This window comes from Perca flavescens, chromosome 12 (assembly GCF_004354835.1).
Source record: "Perca flavescens isolate YP-PL-M2 chromosome 12, PFLA_1.0, whole genome shotgun sequence".
Taxonomy (NCBI): domain Eukaryota; kingdom Metazoa; phylum Chordata; class Actinopteri; order Perciformes; family Percidae; genus Perca; species Perca flavescens.
In genome coordinates this window covers 33,232,047-33,250,419 of record NC_041342.1, presented here as the reverse complement: position 1 = coordinate 33,250,419, position 18,373 = coordinate 33,232,047, and the positions used below count along the sequence as shown (strand labels likewise).

Genomic DNA, 18,373 nt, shown 5'->3' with positions numbered 1-18,373 from the left:
CTAACAGCTCCTCACATCTCCCATCAGCCCCTGCAGCACACAGATAAGGCTGCTCTCTGACAACAGGCCTTTTTTCACTGCAGACATTTTGACTTCATTTGTCATAGAAGGAAAAGCACAAGTGTAAGATGAACGATGGCTCTGTTCTGTTCAAGTGTTCCTGTAAACCTTGATGGTGAGACAGCCAACAGGAACAATACAGGACCCTGAAACTGAAGCAGCTAAATGGAATTCAGCCATTTATTATTCTACACTTGTAACATGTCAAAATGTCTTGTATATAATAATAACAATAATAAGAAGGATTGGACAAAGACAAAAAATGCAATCAAAAAGGTTAAAGCAATCAAATCAATTATTAAAATAAAGAGCAATACAAAATAAATAAATAAATCTGTGTACATAAACAATGTTCTCAATGGTTGCGGTCATGTGTAGAGACCTGGTGATACTTCAAGCAAAGTTTCATGTTGTGTCGAGCCTTCTTAGTGTTATGAAAATAGCGATATTTATGCAATCATAGTAGTGCCCCTAGCACTCCCATTCAAAGGCCATTTGGCCGAAAATGAAGAAATGGTCAATCTTAAAACTCGCACTTCCGTCCTAATTATGCTTTTAAATGAATGTTTGACTTGGGTACACAAAAAGACCTTAGGTTGCATTTTGGCGAGAGTTACTCTTTAAAACACAAAGTTTATAGACTAACTTTAATGTAATGTTCTCTCCATTTCATATATTTATTCCGTCCTAATTATGCTTTTTCTTTCACAAAAAAGACCCAAGGTTGCATTTTGGTGAGAGTTACGCTTTAAGAAGGGATTTAAAAGAGTTTACTGATTCTGGGAGCTTTGTCTCCTTAGGCAGTCAAAATGTCTTGTATATAATAATAACAATAATAATAACGAAGACAAACAATGTGAAAAAAAAGTATAAAGCAACAAAATCAATTATTAAAATGAAAAGCAATAAAAAATAAATATGTAAAATGGAGAGAACATCAGATTAAAGTTAGTCTATAAACGTGTTTTAAGAAGGGATTTAAAAGAGTTTACTGATTCTGGGAGCTTTGTCTCTTTAGGCAGGTTGTTCCAAAGGCGAGGAGTCCTGAAGGTCAAAGGTCACCTTTAGATTCAAACCTCGACTTTGGAACGAGCACGAGGGTGACCTGAGGATCTCAGGCTGCAAACTGTCTCTCATGGGGTCAACATCTCCGCTGTATAGCTCGGAGCCAGACCCAGACGAGCTTTAAAAGTGATCAGTTAAATCTTAAAATCAATTCTAAATCAAACAGGAAGCAAACAGACAGAAGCCAGATTGTAGTGATGTGTTGTCTGTTATAAGCAGTGAGATGCTTTTATGTGTAATAAAAATGTCTTTCTTTAGTCTGATCTGAATTATTAGTATATTCTTGGTATAATTAAATATTTAAAACAGTTTAAAGCTGGTTTACAATTTTAATATTTTAACTGAAGTTGTTTTTAACTTCCCTTTGATACATCACAGCTTTTACAAATTTAATAAAACATATTATAAAGTAGCATCACCCCCAACAAACAGCAGCTTCTTCACTTATTTAATGCTATTAGAAAATATTTTCTCCTTTAAACTCCTTTAAATAGAATAACAAGTCAAACCAAAGCAGACAAATGTCAGTCTGTTCCTTTAAGAAGCTTAAGGAACAGTTATGACACATTTAATATTATTTAAAGGTATGTTTGTGCTATTTAAATGCTATAACTCTGAACAGTTTGATCATTGTCACCATGAAGAACTGTTGGAAGAATGACATCATATTGCAGCTGTGTCAGCAGACAAACATGTCTGACATCACATCTTTATGCTCTTAGATCTCTGTCACAACAATAAATAAGCTCTTCCAACATGGCCGTGGGACACATTTCAAACTAAACTTGATCTCACCGTGGGTTTCTGTGTTTGCTGTCGGTGCTGACAGTAACCACCAAAGAGAAAGAGTGTCACCCTGTGGTTAGTCAGAGAAGTGCGAGGGTATCCAGGTGATGCTGAAGAGGATGGTCGCCATGACGACGTGATGATGCTCTTACCTCTTGTTTTACTGGCAAAGAAAAAACAGTGAGATCTCGTGGATAAAGAAACACACAACAGTCAATGACAAGTATAACTGGTATAATTGTTGTTCTTTTAGTTAAATTAAAATACTATTTCTACTGCAGCTGATACAATACAGTTAATTGTACTCTCAGAAATATTACCAGTACTTCTACTAGCTCTGATAGAAACCTGAAGTTCTCAGAGACTGAACCTTTTGTCTGTTCCTCAGTCTGGGGGAAGACCAGAGACTGGAATGATTAATGAAGGTTTTATTGTGACGTTAGGACAGGTTGAAACAGTGTGTTGTTGTAGACACTAGAGGGCAGCAGTGTGAAGGTTTTATTCTTCACAGCAGCAGCACAGAATGGACCTTTTTCACAGCAGACATGTTGACTTGTCGTAATAGGAAAAGCACAGCTGAAATTGATAACCTTAACGATGGCTCAGTTCCATAAAGTGTCCCAGTAAGATATTTCAGTGAGTCAGCATGAACAATACCAGGACCTCTCCTAAGTGGAATGCAGCCATCGTTAATGGTTTTGAATACACCTGTGCTTTTCCTCCTATGACATGTCAACATGTCTGCCATGAAAAAGGTATATTGACACAATAACTGAAATACAGTATATAATGTAGTATGAGGTGATAACTACAGGTTCAAAGTGAGGGCTTCAGAGTAAAAAAACGTATGTATAATGTAATAATTCTTCTACAAAAAGTGTCAAATATTATTCAACCATGACGGTAAATTCCCCGTAACCTAAACAAAGAGCTCATTTGACCCCAAACAAGATCTTTCCCTGAAACTAACCAAGTCTTGTTGGTGCCCAACCAAACCTGATCCATAGTGGTCTCACATCATAAAACAGACTCATTCTTCACAGACAATGATGTTTAATCAGATCATAAAACACTTCTATGTGTCGTTGAAAGGTCAGTTACAAAATACATATTCTGTCATTTCATTTGGAGGATTGTTGGCCCCCACCTCTGTCTGAATACCACCAGTTTCAGATACAGCAAGTGTTTTTACAGGCAGAAGCGCAGATGTGGTGGTTTATCAGTGTCTCATGTTGTGGCTGACCTCAACATGGAGGAAGTTAAAAGTTAAAGTCAGAGTTAGAAACCACGTGGCCCTCGTCTGATCTCACATGTTACAAGTGTAGTCTGATCTCACAGCTCGTCCTTGTTTGGCCTCAGCTGCATCAGAGCTCCATCTTACACTTTCTCCCCAGGTTCACCAGAAAAAAGGAAACACCACTCAACTGAAATGCTGTTTTCGTCTCCCAGCTGCTGTTTGGCCTGTGCTGTCTGTGTTCAGGTTGAGTGTTTCCAGCCAATCCCAGGAGCCAACAAACTCCACCTTTAACAAACACTGGCTCACACTCACCTTCATCTACCTGTCTGTTTCTCTACAGCGCTGGCTGCCATGGCAACACAGCTGATTCAGGATGATTTAACATTGACCAGGAGAGTTGGTGGAGACGTCTCCTTCAACTGTCGAGGCACTGAGCAGTGTGACTATAATTATATATTCTGGTACCAGAAGAGAGACACAGAAACATTCACACTGATTCTGTATATTAGGAGGGATAACGGTGTCATAGAGAAGGAGAGATACAATCATCCTCAGAAAGATGATTTCTCAGCTGTGAATACACAGAACAGCTGTGAGTTGCAGATCCAGAAAGTTAAACCCGATCATTCAGCCACCTACTACTGCTCCTGTTATAAATATGATCCCCACAGTGAGAAATGCTCCCTGCAGCCTGAACAAAAACCTCCAGATGAACAGATGTCAAACAGTGTTTGTGACAGGAAGAGATCAGTAAACCACAGCCCAGGTTCACATATTTCACCTCCATCTCAGCCAGAGTCACTAACAGTGTTGGGCAGTAACGCATTACTAAGTAATCTATTACTGTTATATTATTAGGATACTTTCCCCAGTAATGAGTAGTGTAAGGGATTACAATTTCCAAAACAGTAATTATATTAGTTATTAATCCAGGCAGAAAGTAATATATTAATAATCAAGTACTGTACAATTACTAATTAGTTTTGATACTAATTAATATGTAAGGTAATATTACTTTAAGTAGTAATAACTAACAAGTACCTGATTCCACTTCCTGAGTCAGTTGTCTAACACTGGTCACAAACACACTGAACTGAGCTGAAGTTTCTTTTCTTAACAACACAGAGAAACAATAATAAAAGATCTGAAACAGAAAACTATACAAATAATTACATTATTAATACAAATAAATGTATGTACATGTGATAAAAACATGAATAATTCTTTTTTGAAAAGCAGTTCCTGATTAAAATCATTTAGACAAAATTGTCAAAATGATGAAACCAAAAACCAGCTTCAACATTTAAAGATTAAAATCCTCTGATTTGACCTGCTGCAGGAATAAAGTCTGTTCCTCCTCACAATGCTGATCTGGGGCCTGTTTCACAAAACCAAGATAAGGGATTAAGCCGGGATTTCCTGGTTATCCTGGATGAATTTAGCCTTGACTCGGTTTCATTTAAAGCAGAGGCGCATAAATCACCATGGAGATTTATTCTGTGCAGCTAGCCTGCTCCTGACCAGGCTAACAGCCAGGCTAACAGCTAGCCTGCTCCTGACCAGGCTAACAGCCAGGCTAACAGCTAGCCTGCTCCTGACCAGGCTAACAGCCAGGATTTATTTAATCCTGGAACCTTTTCTGTTCACTCAGCAGTGGTTTTACCCTTTTGTTATCAGCCTGGATTAAAATACAATAGGTGCATATTGCTGTTCATTTAAGTACTGTTATTATTTAAAGTTGTGACCATTATTATTTTTTTTATAATTATAAATGTGTCATTGTTACTGTTATATTGCTGTATGAAGACTGCTGTTCACATTGTTGTAAGAAGTTTGATGAATATATTATGGCAGTTGTTGAGATAATTAGAAAAGGCTAATACAATTTCAAATGAGTTTTAAATGAAGTCTGTTACTAAGGGCAATACATACAATGCTGTACATTTCTATAATTCCCCAATGCACCTTAAATTATTTTAGTTTATAATTTCTTTTTTGATTTTTTAACAATAAGGATCATGTTTGTACTTCTCGCATTGTATTTGGCATTCTTAGCACAACAATTTGTGTTGTCCAGTAAACTGGGACTATAATTTGGGAGGATTGTACAATTTAAGAACATATCCTAATTGTACAATCCTCCCAAATTATAGTCTTAGTTCACTGGACCAGTAACTATCTAGTGATGTAGGCTACTGTACATTCATGTAACAACAGGGAGAGGACACCTTAATGGTTTTTGACCTTATATTTTGCCTGGGGGGAAATAACTGATGAATATACTCTGTTCCATTCATGTTTACAGTGTGCATGGAATTTATCACTTTATTATCTTTATAGTTTCTAGATTTTACAGTGCAATTTCTTCAGTGTCTTTATTTTCTATGTCCATATATACCAGGGAGCAAGGCATATAATATGTAGAGAAGGAAACTCGTCCTCTATAAAAAAATAAAAAAACGCGAGAAAAAGCGTGACAGATAATAGCGGACAGACTAAATGATAGTCTAAAAATATACATTGATGAACTACTGCTCTTAAATGAAACCATTCAATGTGTCACTTGTCATTTGCAAAAACGAACACCTGTACACTTTGCATTAAAAGCGAGTAGTGGAAGTTAATATGACTCAGGAAATTAATATTTTAGCCAATGAGAGAGAGGGAGGAACAGAGTGAAAGAGATATACGCTTCATATTCTAGTGTTATAGAGAATGGATCTTCATGCTAAATTTCCTGAGTAACATTATCTTCTGCTTACTTTTAAGGCAAAGAGCACAATTGTTAATTTGTGCAAATGATTAGTTGCCTAATCATTGAATGGTAGGATTATGACGGTTTCCATTCAGAGCAGAGGTCAGTTAATGTAGATATTTAGGCTACAATTACGCATTCAGTCGGTCCGTGATCGTCTGCTACACTTTCTCTCGCTGTTTCGTTACAGCGGCCGTGTTATTTTCTTTTTATTCAAATAATGTGTTTCACGTCATCATACTTCCGCAAGAAGCTGCTGTTCACTCTGTATAAAGTATGAACAATGCGTATTCTCCATTTTGGCATCAGTAAATCTGTGATCGACCTTGCGGTCTTTAAAGGAAAGCCGTGGACGCGCATCTATCTGAATTAGTTCAGCCTGGCTCGACCTAGTCTCTCCTCCTCAGCCTGGCTCGACCTAGCCTCTAGTCTCTCCTCCTCTCCAGCCTGGCTCGACCTAGTCTCTCCTCCTCAGCCTGGCTCGACCTAGTCTCTCCTCCTCAGCCTGGCTCGACCTAGTCTCTCCTCCTCAGCCTGGCTCGACCTAGTCTCTCCTCCTCAGCCTGGCTCGACCTAGTCTCTCCTCCTCCTCCCAGCCTGGCTGGCTCGACCTAGTCTCTCCTCCTCAGCCTGGCTCGACCTAGTCTCTCCTCCTCATCCTGGCTCGACCTAGTCTCTCCTCCTCAGCCTGGCTCGACCTAGTCTCTCCTCCTTAGCCTGGCTTGGCCTTCGTGAAACGCACCAAGCCAGGATGCACAGATTAGACTAGGTCAAGCCTCGCTTTATCAGTTATCCTGGATTTATATATTCTGCTTTTGTGAAACAGGCCCCAGCTCTTAATGCAAACACTTCCTGTGTCTCCTTCACAATAAAAGCTTTGCAGACACATTTCTAACATCACATGTTGGAACTGATTTCAGCAGATAATCTCACTTTAGTCTTTTCATCCAACCAGAACTTTGATCCAGAACCAGAAACCAGACATGATGTTTATGGTCCCCAGAGGATAAACCCTAATATTTATACACATTTTAAGACGTCTTATAAACTGTTAATCAACACAGAAATATCTAATGACAACATGTGACAGAACATGGATTGAAGATATTTGAAGTTTTTAAAACAAAGTATAATTATATTAATGTCAAACCCTATATATATTCATCCAAACACTGAAATCAATTTGAATTAATGATTAAATTGCAGCAAACCTTTTCATCCAATAATGTTAATTTCAGCTTTAATATTTCCAACCTTAAGTTCAGCAATTATATAAAAAGTAGGAGGATCACAACTCTTTCTACTTCAGATAACAACAAGACTACATTCCAACACACAGACATTATAAATGTATAGTAATGGATGTTACGCTCTCTTTTTCCTCTGTTGATCTCAGGTGTTCCTGATTTCTGATTGAGGGGGGCCCCTCCCCTGGATATAAGAGAGGCTGGGAGACAGAAATCTGTCTCTGAGACTGAAGCAGCTGATCACCGTTGGTTTCTCTTCTCTTCTTTTGGGTTTCTTTGCTTTGAGGAAGGAGGTCTGGTAGTCTAGTTTTCAGCTTTGTTTCTGTTAGTTAGTTCCCACTTTTTAGTTGGGGGGGAGTTCTGGGTCTGATGGCCCTTGGTGGGTTGGCTCAGGCTTCTTCTCTTCTTTTTGGCCAGACCTCCAGACTCCTGTAGTTTTGGTTTAATCAATAATAGTTAATTTGTGAATAAATCTTAATTTACTTTAACTAATCCTCAGGTTTGGTGTTATTAGATATGTTGACGTCACATTTAAGTTGTGTTTGTTTGCTGTGGCCGTAACATATTTGGGGGCTCGTCAAATGGTCAGGTGTGTAGATCTCTAGAGTGTGGTGTTGATTTGGTGAATACCTTGGTTGTGGTGTTGTGTGATGAGGCCTTCCTGAAGGGTGTGTTGTCAGTAACTACACTGCAACACACATACATTATGAATTTATGGACTAAATATAAAAATCTGAGCTGATGTTACTGGCTAAAAACTTATCAAAGTCAGTAGGATTCATCTTCTGAGGAACATTAATGTCTGAACCAACAATCCACAGCTAGTGTAACAGACTGGAAGTCTGTTAATTTTAAATAAACTAATTTAGATTCCCGGCCACACCAACACTGCGAGAAATACACATTAAATATATAAAAATAGTATTCTATTATTTTTAAAGTTAAATTTAAACTGACATTAAAATCACATTCTCCTCAAAACCAGGGAGACAATAAAACCATAGATTGTCCAATATTCTGTCCCAGGGTGAAACAACACCCAAGTCCAGTCCAGCCTGGAGTCAGCTCCGGGTTTCTCCTGGCACGGCACAGAAGATCTGCTTCAGCGGGGCTTTGAATAGCCGAGTCCAGTCCAGAGATCCAGAACCAGGAATTCTGTGGTGCCGCTCTGCTTCTGTCAGTGGAGAAATGTAAAATCAATGGGTAGCCTGCTCCTAGCCCGGCAACTTTAAACCAGTCTCGGCTGACTAGAGGGACAACTTTCCTTTCCTCTACTTCAAGTGGGCTCATCAACAATACTGCCGTGTCTGCTGCTCTGCCGTCGGCCCCTGGATCTGGCACCTTCACAGGAATGAACAACTAGTAAAAACGACTCCTTTACACTCAAACACAAAACACACACACACACACCAGTGTGGGAGAAAAGGACCAGTTCACTGCAGAGTCTGGGATTCAGCTCCACCAGGGTACAGGAGATCCAGTCAGCAGCAACACCGAGGGAGGAGAAGATCAGCAAGCCAGGCCACTGCAGGACACGGCCCATTCAGAGCATTGTCCCTCCTGGTAAGGGGTCTAGCCTCCTTTTATAGGGACTGGTCTGATCAGCTGGCCAATCAGATCGCTGATGTGAACGGGGTTCTACAGGTGTGTCAATTAGTGATTGTTTTTGCAGTTTGTGAAAGAGGGAAAAGATAAATTGTCCACAGCAAAATATAATAAATTAAATCCACAGCAAACAATATCAGAGTTTTAATGCAACAATCGATCAATAACAATTATACAAAATAAACTAAGTTCATCAATCACACAGCCCTACTTGTTTTATATTATATGACACTAGTACAGCATACATACAGACATAAAAGAAGAGACAGTCATGTTAATATGAAGATTAGAGAAACACATCATGGAGCTGGAATATGATCCTGGTTAATAATTTGGACTGGTTCACCTCAGCAGACACATTCAACAGCTGACAGGTTTTTGTATCACTCAGTTTCACTGTGGGAGGTAGATGGTACTTCATCTTTGGCTCTGGAACTAAACTGATTGTAACAGGTAAGAATAAACATTTATTTCCTTCAGTTGTTTTATTGAACAAGTTGAAAATGTGTTTTAATGAGTTTCTGTCTCTTCAGGCTTCACATGTTAGTTTTTTCATCATTAGAAGAGAATTCCTGCAGCCATGCAGCTATTGTTACATAAAAAGGTTCATAGTTCCTGAAAACATGTTTAAATCTCACTGCACAACTCCAGTTATTCTTTATTTCTGCTGGAGATTAATCTGATTTATAGAAAAAGTTTGATGAAATGTTAGAAACATACAGTATTTGATCCTCTCAGTTAATCAGCAATAAGATAATATATGATGTTAACCATAATCTAATATATGTCACTAGGACTATTTTGTAAAAAAAGTATAACATTTTTAATTAAATTGTTTAGGATAATTAATGAATCATTTTAAAAAGTTATTGTATTTTTATGATGGTACATTTGTCTTTTAGTGCTAGATATATTCATAGGTGAAGACACAAAAATACTGAATATATTACAATAAATGTAACTTATGCTAATAATTTAAGTATCTATATATATGATACACAATGACATAACAGCTCAAACACACAAATATATTTATTTTTATCTCAGCGTACTTTTAATATAAATAGTATTTGATGATTAACATAATCTGAAGATTTTATTTAAATTGTGTATTTAAGGTAAAATTGTGAAAAAACTATGAAATTACTGATATATTGATTTGTTGCTTAAGCAAGTAGAGTAAAAGATAAGGTGGTAAATATATATGTTATATTTAGCCTATTGTAGTAATTAAAATGATAATTGTATTTTATGAAGAGATAAATATGTAATTTATTTTAATATGTAAGTTAACTCTACAACACTGTTCCTTTGTGTGAAGGTACATTTTATAATTATTATATGTTAATTTACAATCAAGACGATCAAGATAGTCTGTTTATTATATTGCAGTTTTTATTTAAATTTGATATATCATAAAACCAACCGGTTGTCACTCTGAACTGGTAAAATGAGGAGGTTTGGACAGTGTCTGTCAGCGTCTGAAGAGACCCTAAAAACACCTTCAGTGTGTTTGTAGAGAGCTCCAGGGAGAGCAGCAGCTACATGGAGCTTGAATAGGACTTAGCATTAAGAGAGACTACGGTAGAGAGTAGTATGAAAGCCCAAACATCATCATAGGGAGGTTGGTTGGGGGGGTGGATGGGTCAAACAACACAGGACTTTCACCCAGGAGACCGGGGATCGTGTCCCGCGTGTCACGTTTCCTAAACCCAACCGTCCCGTTCTTGTCCCGCGTGTCATGGAAACGTAAGCCCCCCCCCCATCTTTTCCTAAACCTAACTGAGTCAAAAATGGGCCGCATAGTCCCGACCCAGCACGTTTAGATAAAGGGTGTTTAGATCTGACACTAAAGGAGACTTTTATCATCAATAACAACACCAAAGGCTCCTGACCAAGCGTCTGTATTTTATGAGATGGGAGTGAGAATCTGTTGAAGAAAAATCATTTATGGTTTAATGTTAAGAATTTTTTGATGTAAAAATGATTTCTACTCATTCAAAGTCAATCTTTATTGGCTCCTATACAAATAGTTTTTCATTAGGACTAAGACTCAAATAAATTGTTATATTTGATCTTTATATAAAATGTATAAACACATCATGAACAGAGTCATAGATGAGTTAAAGTTCATACTGAAAGTGGAGGCTGTTATTTAAAAAAAAACTTAACTTACTGGAGAGACAGTGATTTCTATCTGTTTTTGACTGCATACATTTAAAATATAAATTATTTAAATCTTTTTTGTTATATTTACTTGCCCGACGTGGCGTTTTACTTGCCCCGGGCCATGGGGCAACACTTATTGTTGAACATTTTATTGTAGTTGTGTATAAACATGATCATTGTTGGTAAAAATTCTGACATTTTTTATGAATTGTGTAGTTTCAATATATATTAAAATATGTTAAATAGATTGTAATAATTCAAAATTGCTCAAGTATTAAATGTGAAACTAAATTTTATTTATTTTAAAAAATAAAGAAGTTGTCCATTCTATGAAGGACAATGTCATCACTATATTATGTTAGTAAAACTAATTACAGTGAATAGACTTTGTACATTAATCCATAAAGTGTGTCTATAATTGTCTGTAGTCCCCATATAAGCCGTGCTGACATGAGATGATCAGTGTGTGTTTGATATGAAGCTGAATCCAGTATATGTAGTGAACTTTGTGCTGTATTGATGAGTAGTTTAGTGATCAGAGTCCATGTAGTTTCCAGGATCAGACTGAATGCAGTGCTGTAAGCTGCTGGTGACTGTGTGAATGTGTGTCTGTGCTGCTTGTTGCTGCTGTCAAACTTCAGATGAGCCGGTAGTGAAGCCCGTGGTGAGCGTGTACCCAGCAGCATCCAGAGCCCACCTGGAGGGGAAGAGCTCCCTGCTGTGTCTGGCCTCAGCCATGTTTCCTCCTCTGGTCCAGTTCTCCTGGAAAAGACGAAAGGAGAATGGTCCTCTGGAGGAGCTGCCCTCTGATGAGGGAGAACAGCTGGAGATCAGAGAGTCAGGACACACCGCCTCCATCTTGCTGATCCATCAGCAAGAGAACAGCAAATATAAATACCGCTGTGATGTCCTACATGAGGGGGGGACAGTGGAGGCCCAAACAGAACAAGGTAATGAAGATGTGGTGACTGTGTTCAGCAGTGATTTAGCTTCATGTAGAGATGCTGTCAAAGAGAGCAGAGGACTGACATTTCTCACTGCAACTCCAGTGTTGCAATTTCACAAAATTTTGGACCATGACCATATTTGTATCTAAAACATTGGAAAAGCTAGAGCAGATTAAAAAAAAAACTCAAAAAGCTTAAAGACAAAACTTGCTAAACCAACTACAATCATTAGATTTGTGAAGTCTTTGAGTCAGTTTTAAAGCTCTCAAATGCCTTGAATGCAGCACCTTATAACCTTATAATAACCCTTGATGTCCACACTATTCACTGCTTTTCTGTTTCAGAGGTTTCTACTCTTCCACCACCACTGTCTCAGTACCAAGTGAAGTTGTTCTGTCTGCTGTACACCCAGCTGATAGTGAAGAGTCTGGTGTACTGCTGTGGACTGCTGATGATCCTCAGAAACAAGGGACCATCCACCAGCTGAACACATGCTGACTGACTGCTTTCTGTGTGCTGCAGCTTTGTCAATTTTTCAGTATAACATTCTTTGTGAACGTACATAAACGTCAAAAGTTTCTGGGATTTTGCATCCTTGTTTTTTATGGATTTCATTTAAATAATCAGAATCAAAGTTTTTATAATCCATATCTTTAAAGGTTTTGTTCTCATACGCTGAGCCAGAAATCACCACTTCAGTAGCACTTACATAAACTAACTAAACCAAACACTTTAATTCCTATATATAGTCAGAATATCTTTACACTGGTCTTTATTCAGATATCATTCAGAGTCTGACTTGTACAACATTGTATGCACAGTATGCAAATAAGCACATATTTAATAAGAAGATGCCCTATTTGCATTGCAGACACTCATGTGAGTTGTCATGTTTGTATGAGGACTCTCATCAAATCCAAGTGTAAACTGTAAAGTTGACCTTTGATGGCTAAAATCCCCATAAATAAAGTCCATGGAGGTGACCTCCAGGTGGGTCATCATTGTTGCTCTCTGGGCTCAGTTAAACTGTGTGTGGGTAGAGGGCTCAGTGGAAAAAAAGGCTTCCAGACCACAAGAGAAAAGACACACAGCTGCAGAGAGGAAGAGGAGTTCCTGAGTGTTTACAGCAGCAGCAGATATGAGTCTGTTCTCAGTGGTTATTAGAAATCATAAAAAACTGTTGACAGAGAATCACCACTTCCTTTCCTGCAGCAGACGGGCTGTGTGGGTTTCTGCTCTGCAGCCTTTCTCACATTAACAACACAATGACAGTTACAACCATCCACTCTGGTTAAAGGATCATTCCAGGAACTGGAGTTTGATTTCAGTGCTCAGTATTCACTCTCTCAGCTTGGATCTGTGTCAGTAAACTGAGAAAGAAACAGCTCAAATCAAAAAGAAAAACATATTTAGTGGATAAAAAAACAAACATGTGTAGTATATACAAAACCACAAACATCACATGAATTATATTTCTGTTTATTTTTAAGAATAAATCAACAAAAAAATAAAAAAGGGAATAAAAGTGTACTCTTACTTTACCATTAAATCATAAATAATTGTTAACTAAAACTCTGATTCATAAAACAGTGGATATTATGAATAATAATGTGTAGTAATACATCATTATTATACATTATCGTTGCACCACGGTAACTCAAGTATTTTCCAAAAATAAGCGGTACATCTGTTATCATTGATCAGAGCGACAGAACACAAACCACAGAGACAAACAAGTCATCTTGTTGTTTCACCCCCTCAAAAAAACATCTGCATCTCTAACAGCAGAACTAGAGCCTCCATGTTACCATGGTAACATGAAAGTTGTTGGCAGTTGTTGGTAACTCAAGCTTTAGAAAACACAATCATAATTTACATAACCAACCATACAGGTTCATTTCACGTTAATGTGTAAATTGCAGGTTACATTTTTCAGTTGTTGGCAATTGTTTATTAAACATAAAGATTAGAGTTGCCCACCATTGTTTTTGGCAGTTTTTTAACAAAATGCAGTTGAAAAGTTGGTATTTTAGAATGTGGTTTTAAACCAACTGCCAGTCCACACTGGGTGTGACAGGAACAGGGACAAGACTGAGTTACCATTCACCTAGTCCTACCTTTTCTTATTTGAGTTTTAGTTGTATTGGATAACATGGCTAAAATGGAAACGATTTGTTTGAATGTGGCCAAAGGATGTTCTGGTCTACATGGCCTGTAAAACAGGGCAGAGGGTCCACCAGGACAAACAGCTGAGGAGGAGACTGTGGTGGAAACCTTGGATATTGGGACATGCAAAGTGGGGGAGTCTATCCTAACTTGTGTCAAGAACTTCCCTCAGAAGATACTCCAGCTTTTGTGAATTTTGTGTGTTTGTGCTCCTCAAGGTTTTGAGGAATTACTCACTATGGTTGTGTGTGTAATTGCCAGAAAAAAACACCCATTTTAGAGACAGTTGAGTTTCCTGACAGTTGAGCATGTTCCCATTAATCTTATGATGGACATGGGAGTGAAATTTAAACAAACGATTAGATTTCACCATGAACTTTCCCCATTTGATTACGAGAGAGGTTTAGAAAATTAATTTTTGGGTTACACGAGACTTTCTGAAATTTCAGAAATATCTTTTGGTAGATTTAGGAGACTTCTACAGACAAATAAACAAATTGTCAATTTAAAATAAATGTTTTCTTTCCACTAATCTGAAATCTAAACAGTTTAACACATTTTAAACGTTGTTTTCAGAAGTGTAATTTTTGAATACATTTGCTATATTTTTATTTTATTTTATTTTGTCTATGTAATAAATATTTGTTCTCCCTCTTATGAGCTACCCATGTTACTCTAAAAACCCATGTGTTATTTGAAGAAAATGTAATAAATGTTATTTTCAGGTTTTTTTTGGGGGTTTTAAATATATTGATAAACCCACCTTTATTTACATATTGTGTTTGTGGTGGTTCTGTATGCGTGTTTACTTTGTCTGGGTTTGTATTTCAAAAACAAACTCCAACATTTTATGTCATTTAAACTGTATGTGGTTGTTGTTCTAAGTTATTGGCATGTTGTAGCAGTTGTTGGCAGTTGTTGGCAGTTGTTGGCAGTTGTTGGCCACCATTGTTAAGTTGTTAAGAACCAGTTGTTGGTCAATAGAATGTTCATAAAAAACTGCCAGTCCACACTGCCCAGAAAGGAACAAAAAGACTATTTGGTTTTAGTACCTTTTTGGATTTGAGTTTTAGTTTTATTAACATGGATGTGAAATAAAATCTTTTGAATATTGTCTGAATTATTGTTTTGGTGGACCCCGGAAAAGCTGCTAAGTTGTACAGGAGAGTGGTTCCCAACCAAAGCCAGGAGGAGACTGTGGTGGAAACCTTGGATATTGGGACATGCAAAACAGGGAGTCTATCCTAACTTGTGTCAAGAACTTCCCTCAGAAGATACTCCAGCTTTTGTGAATTTTGCCTGTTTTGCTCCTCAAGGTTTTGAGGAATTACTCACTATGGTTACTCCACCAATTACCAGAAAAAACACCCATTTTAGAGACAGCATCTCGAGCTGTGAGAATGTTGTCGTTTGTTGGAAAATGGCCTTAATGGGAGGATTTGTAAGGAAACACAAACAAACCATGAACTTTCCCCATTTGATTACTTTATTTAGATAATTAAAATTTGATTACAAAAGGTTTCTGAAATTTCAAAATATCTTTTGGGATTTAGGAGAAAACAGACACAAATAAACAAAGTGTAGTAAAATAAATGTTTTCTTGACACTGGGGAAAGAAAACACACAAAATGATTTTGATTTTTACTGGTAATTTTGAATACAAAGACTAAATTTTTATTTTATTTGAGATAACACAATACAGGTGACACAAGGGTTGGGAAACTACCTGAAATTATTCTTAACCCCTGGACAATGTAATGTCGAAATTTAGTTTTTCAAGACAGGGGGTTCTTTCCTTGATATACCCACCCAAACTGTGTGTTTTAAAATAAAACGTGTTTACTGCTGTCTGGGTTGTATTTCAAATTGTATTTTATGTCATTTAAACTGTATGTATGTCTAATGTATTCATGTTCTAGCCCTCTTTCCCTTTCCCTAAGGGGCTTAGCCTCTTGTCAGGCCACCATTGTAAATAAGAACCTGTTCTTAATGACTTGCCCAAAAAAATACAGATGAAATAAAAAAAATAAAAAAAGTATTTTGTTTTATACTTGTTGGAGTTTGTTATGTTTCTTTTATTTTCCTGTATGTGTCATAAAATGTTTTAATATTGTCTGAATTATAGTTTTTCTGGACCCCAGGAAGACCAGCAAGTTGTCTAGGCGACAGCTAATGGGGGTCCTTATAATAACCAATAAAATGATGATCACCTCTGTGCTCCTCCTGTTGTTACTTTGACTCTGCTGCCCTCTGGTGGCTGCAGACACTCACTGCTTCAAACTACACGTCTTGTGTTTCTTTATTTGTGTTTTTCTTGTCTCTTTTTTGTTGTTTATTGTATTTAGTGTTGCAGAAAGTATTCTGATCCTTTACTGCAGTAAATGTAATGTAAAACTACACTGTTACAGTAAAAGTCCTGCATTGAAAATGTTCCTTCACTGAAAATCTATTTTTGAGTGTGTTTAGTGTCAGGATTTGTGCAGGTTTGGACCCCAAAATGCAGAGAGTTAAGACGAGGAGGCAGTGTAAGGTTTCGAAGGTTTATTAAATTAAAAACAGCAACAACAAAAAAGTGTCCTGAAGCAAGCAGGTCTAATACCCCATTTACAGGTACTTGGTTATTTTGAAAAACAGAGACATTTCTCTGTGTTTGTGCCCTTTGGAGAATTTGCCTCTGAAAACGATTATTTCTAAATACTCCCGTCAGAGTGGAGATTTTGGAAAACCTCATTTGCACGTTTGCATGTAAACTAAGCAGCCGAAGGAAGTGAGGAAGAGAAGAGAGAGGAAGTGATTCATTGCTGTTGTTGCTATTTTCTGGATTCTGATTGGCTAACGTGGGCTTGAGCTTCTTGTTCCACTGCCACCTACAGGTTTGGCGTGCTCTTGACGGCATTGACAGCAAATATACACAGGCACGTGTAAAAAAACACTTTTCTGAAAACTGACAGCTGTGCACGATGTTATTTTTGAAAACTGAGAGTTTGAAATGTCCGTTTATGAAAAAAGTCGGCCACGTTTAAACGTAGCATAAAACTGGCAAAATGAAAATCCCAAAACACTAGGAACAAAACTACAGATGCAGAAAAAAAGACATAATAAGACGTAATGACAATGATCAGGCAACAGATAAAGAAAGCACAGAGACTAAATACACAAGATAACGAGGGTAGTAACGAGGTACAGGTGACATGAGGGCTCATGCACAGGTGGACAGCCAATCACAAAGGAGGTAAAACACACAAGGCAGGAAGTAAGACAAGACATGACACAGGAGAAACAGACATGATGAAGTCAAACTGAAGCCTGTACTTCAAAGCAAGATTTGGCGTTAACGAGGTACCTTCAGGTTCAACCCAGGGTTTTGTGGATCACGACGGTGGATTACTTGTTACCGGGTTAAATCGCCGTGGTAATTTATGATGAACACCTAACCTACTGAGGAGCAGGTTATGTTGGAGATTAGAGATCAACCGGTGTAAAAGCACCGCCTACTGACCAATCAATACTCGATTGATAATGGCATCACCGTTCTTAGAAGATCAGGTGGAGCTCAGTGCGCGGAGTGAGAGAGAGAAAAGTTAGAACATTTAGAGACCGACAACCCTGTTAACATTCCCTGATGGGTATTTTTTTTATTAAAGATAGATTTTCAGCAGAGGGAATTACATATAGCCTATTTGTCGGCTTCTTGAGCCATTTGTTGCCAATGCACACATCAGTTTGAATTATGTTTTCATATTTTTTTATTTTCTCTCACAATCGCTTACCACTGCCAGGATTGCAAATGAAATAAAAGGCTAAAGCAAAGACAGTTTATGGGAAGCACAAGTGTAATTATGGTCAGATCTTGTGCCTGACTGATGGGGAAGTGATCAGTGAAGTCTAATGTATTGTAGTGGGTGTACTGTACTGTATATTGGCCAGAATCCACCTTTGGGGGATGATGGGGCCATATCATAGTGGGGGGTCTGGGTGTTCTCCCCCAGGGAAGTTTTAAGCATCAATGACTTCATTTTCTGTATTCTGAAACACTTTTATGCACCAATTTATGGTGGATATAACTTTATTTAGCTTATGTGAAGAAACACAACTATGACACCTAGTTTGAAGCAGTTGTGTGTTTTTACAAAGTCAGAGTCAACGTTTGATTCCTGACAGCAACAGCAGCAATATTTGGTCCATTAATTGACCAAATCTTATATATATATATATATATATTTAATCTTTTCAAACACAAATGCAAAAAAGTGTTACATTTGAGTTTGTTTTACAGTAAACTGAATAAACAGAATATTTTAAGTCATCGAGACATCTTTCTCTTTTTATCTGATGG

At 37.6% G+C, this 18,373-nt stretch overlaps 1 protein-coding gene across 1 annotated transcript; it reads left to right on the top strand.

The window, feature by feature from the left end:
- The first annotated feature begins 3,499 nt into the window (after positions 1-3,499).
- Positions 3,500-12,461, top strand: LOC114566039 (uncharacterized). The gene is made up of 6 exons (XM_028594382.1): positions 3,500-3,898; positions 8,177-8,326; positions 8,547-8,713; positions 9,147-9,208; positions 11,566-11,874; positions 12,216-12,461. The coding sequence occupies exons 1-6, from the start codon at positions 3,500-3,502 to the stop codon at positions 12,356-12,358; spliced, it is 1,230 nt and encodes a 409-aa protein (XP_028450183.1). The 3' UTR covers positions 12,359-12,461.
- Positions 12,462-18,373: the final 5,912 nt, after the last annotated feature.

Bases quoted from the DNA above. Each gene is read 5' to 3' on its own strand.
- LOC114566039 (XM_028594382.1), top strand. From the start codon at position 3,500: ATGGCAACACAGCTGATTCAGGATGATTTAACATTGACCAGGAGAGTT. The intron at 8,714-9,146 runs GTAAGGGGTCTA...TGTATCACTCAG, and splicing joins TCAGAGCATTGTCCCTCCTG to TTTCACTGTGGGAGGTAGAT. The intron at 11,875-12,215 runs GTAATGAAGATG...TTTCTGTTTCAG, and splicing joins GGAGGCCCAAACAGAACAAG to AGGTTTCTACTCTTCCACCA.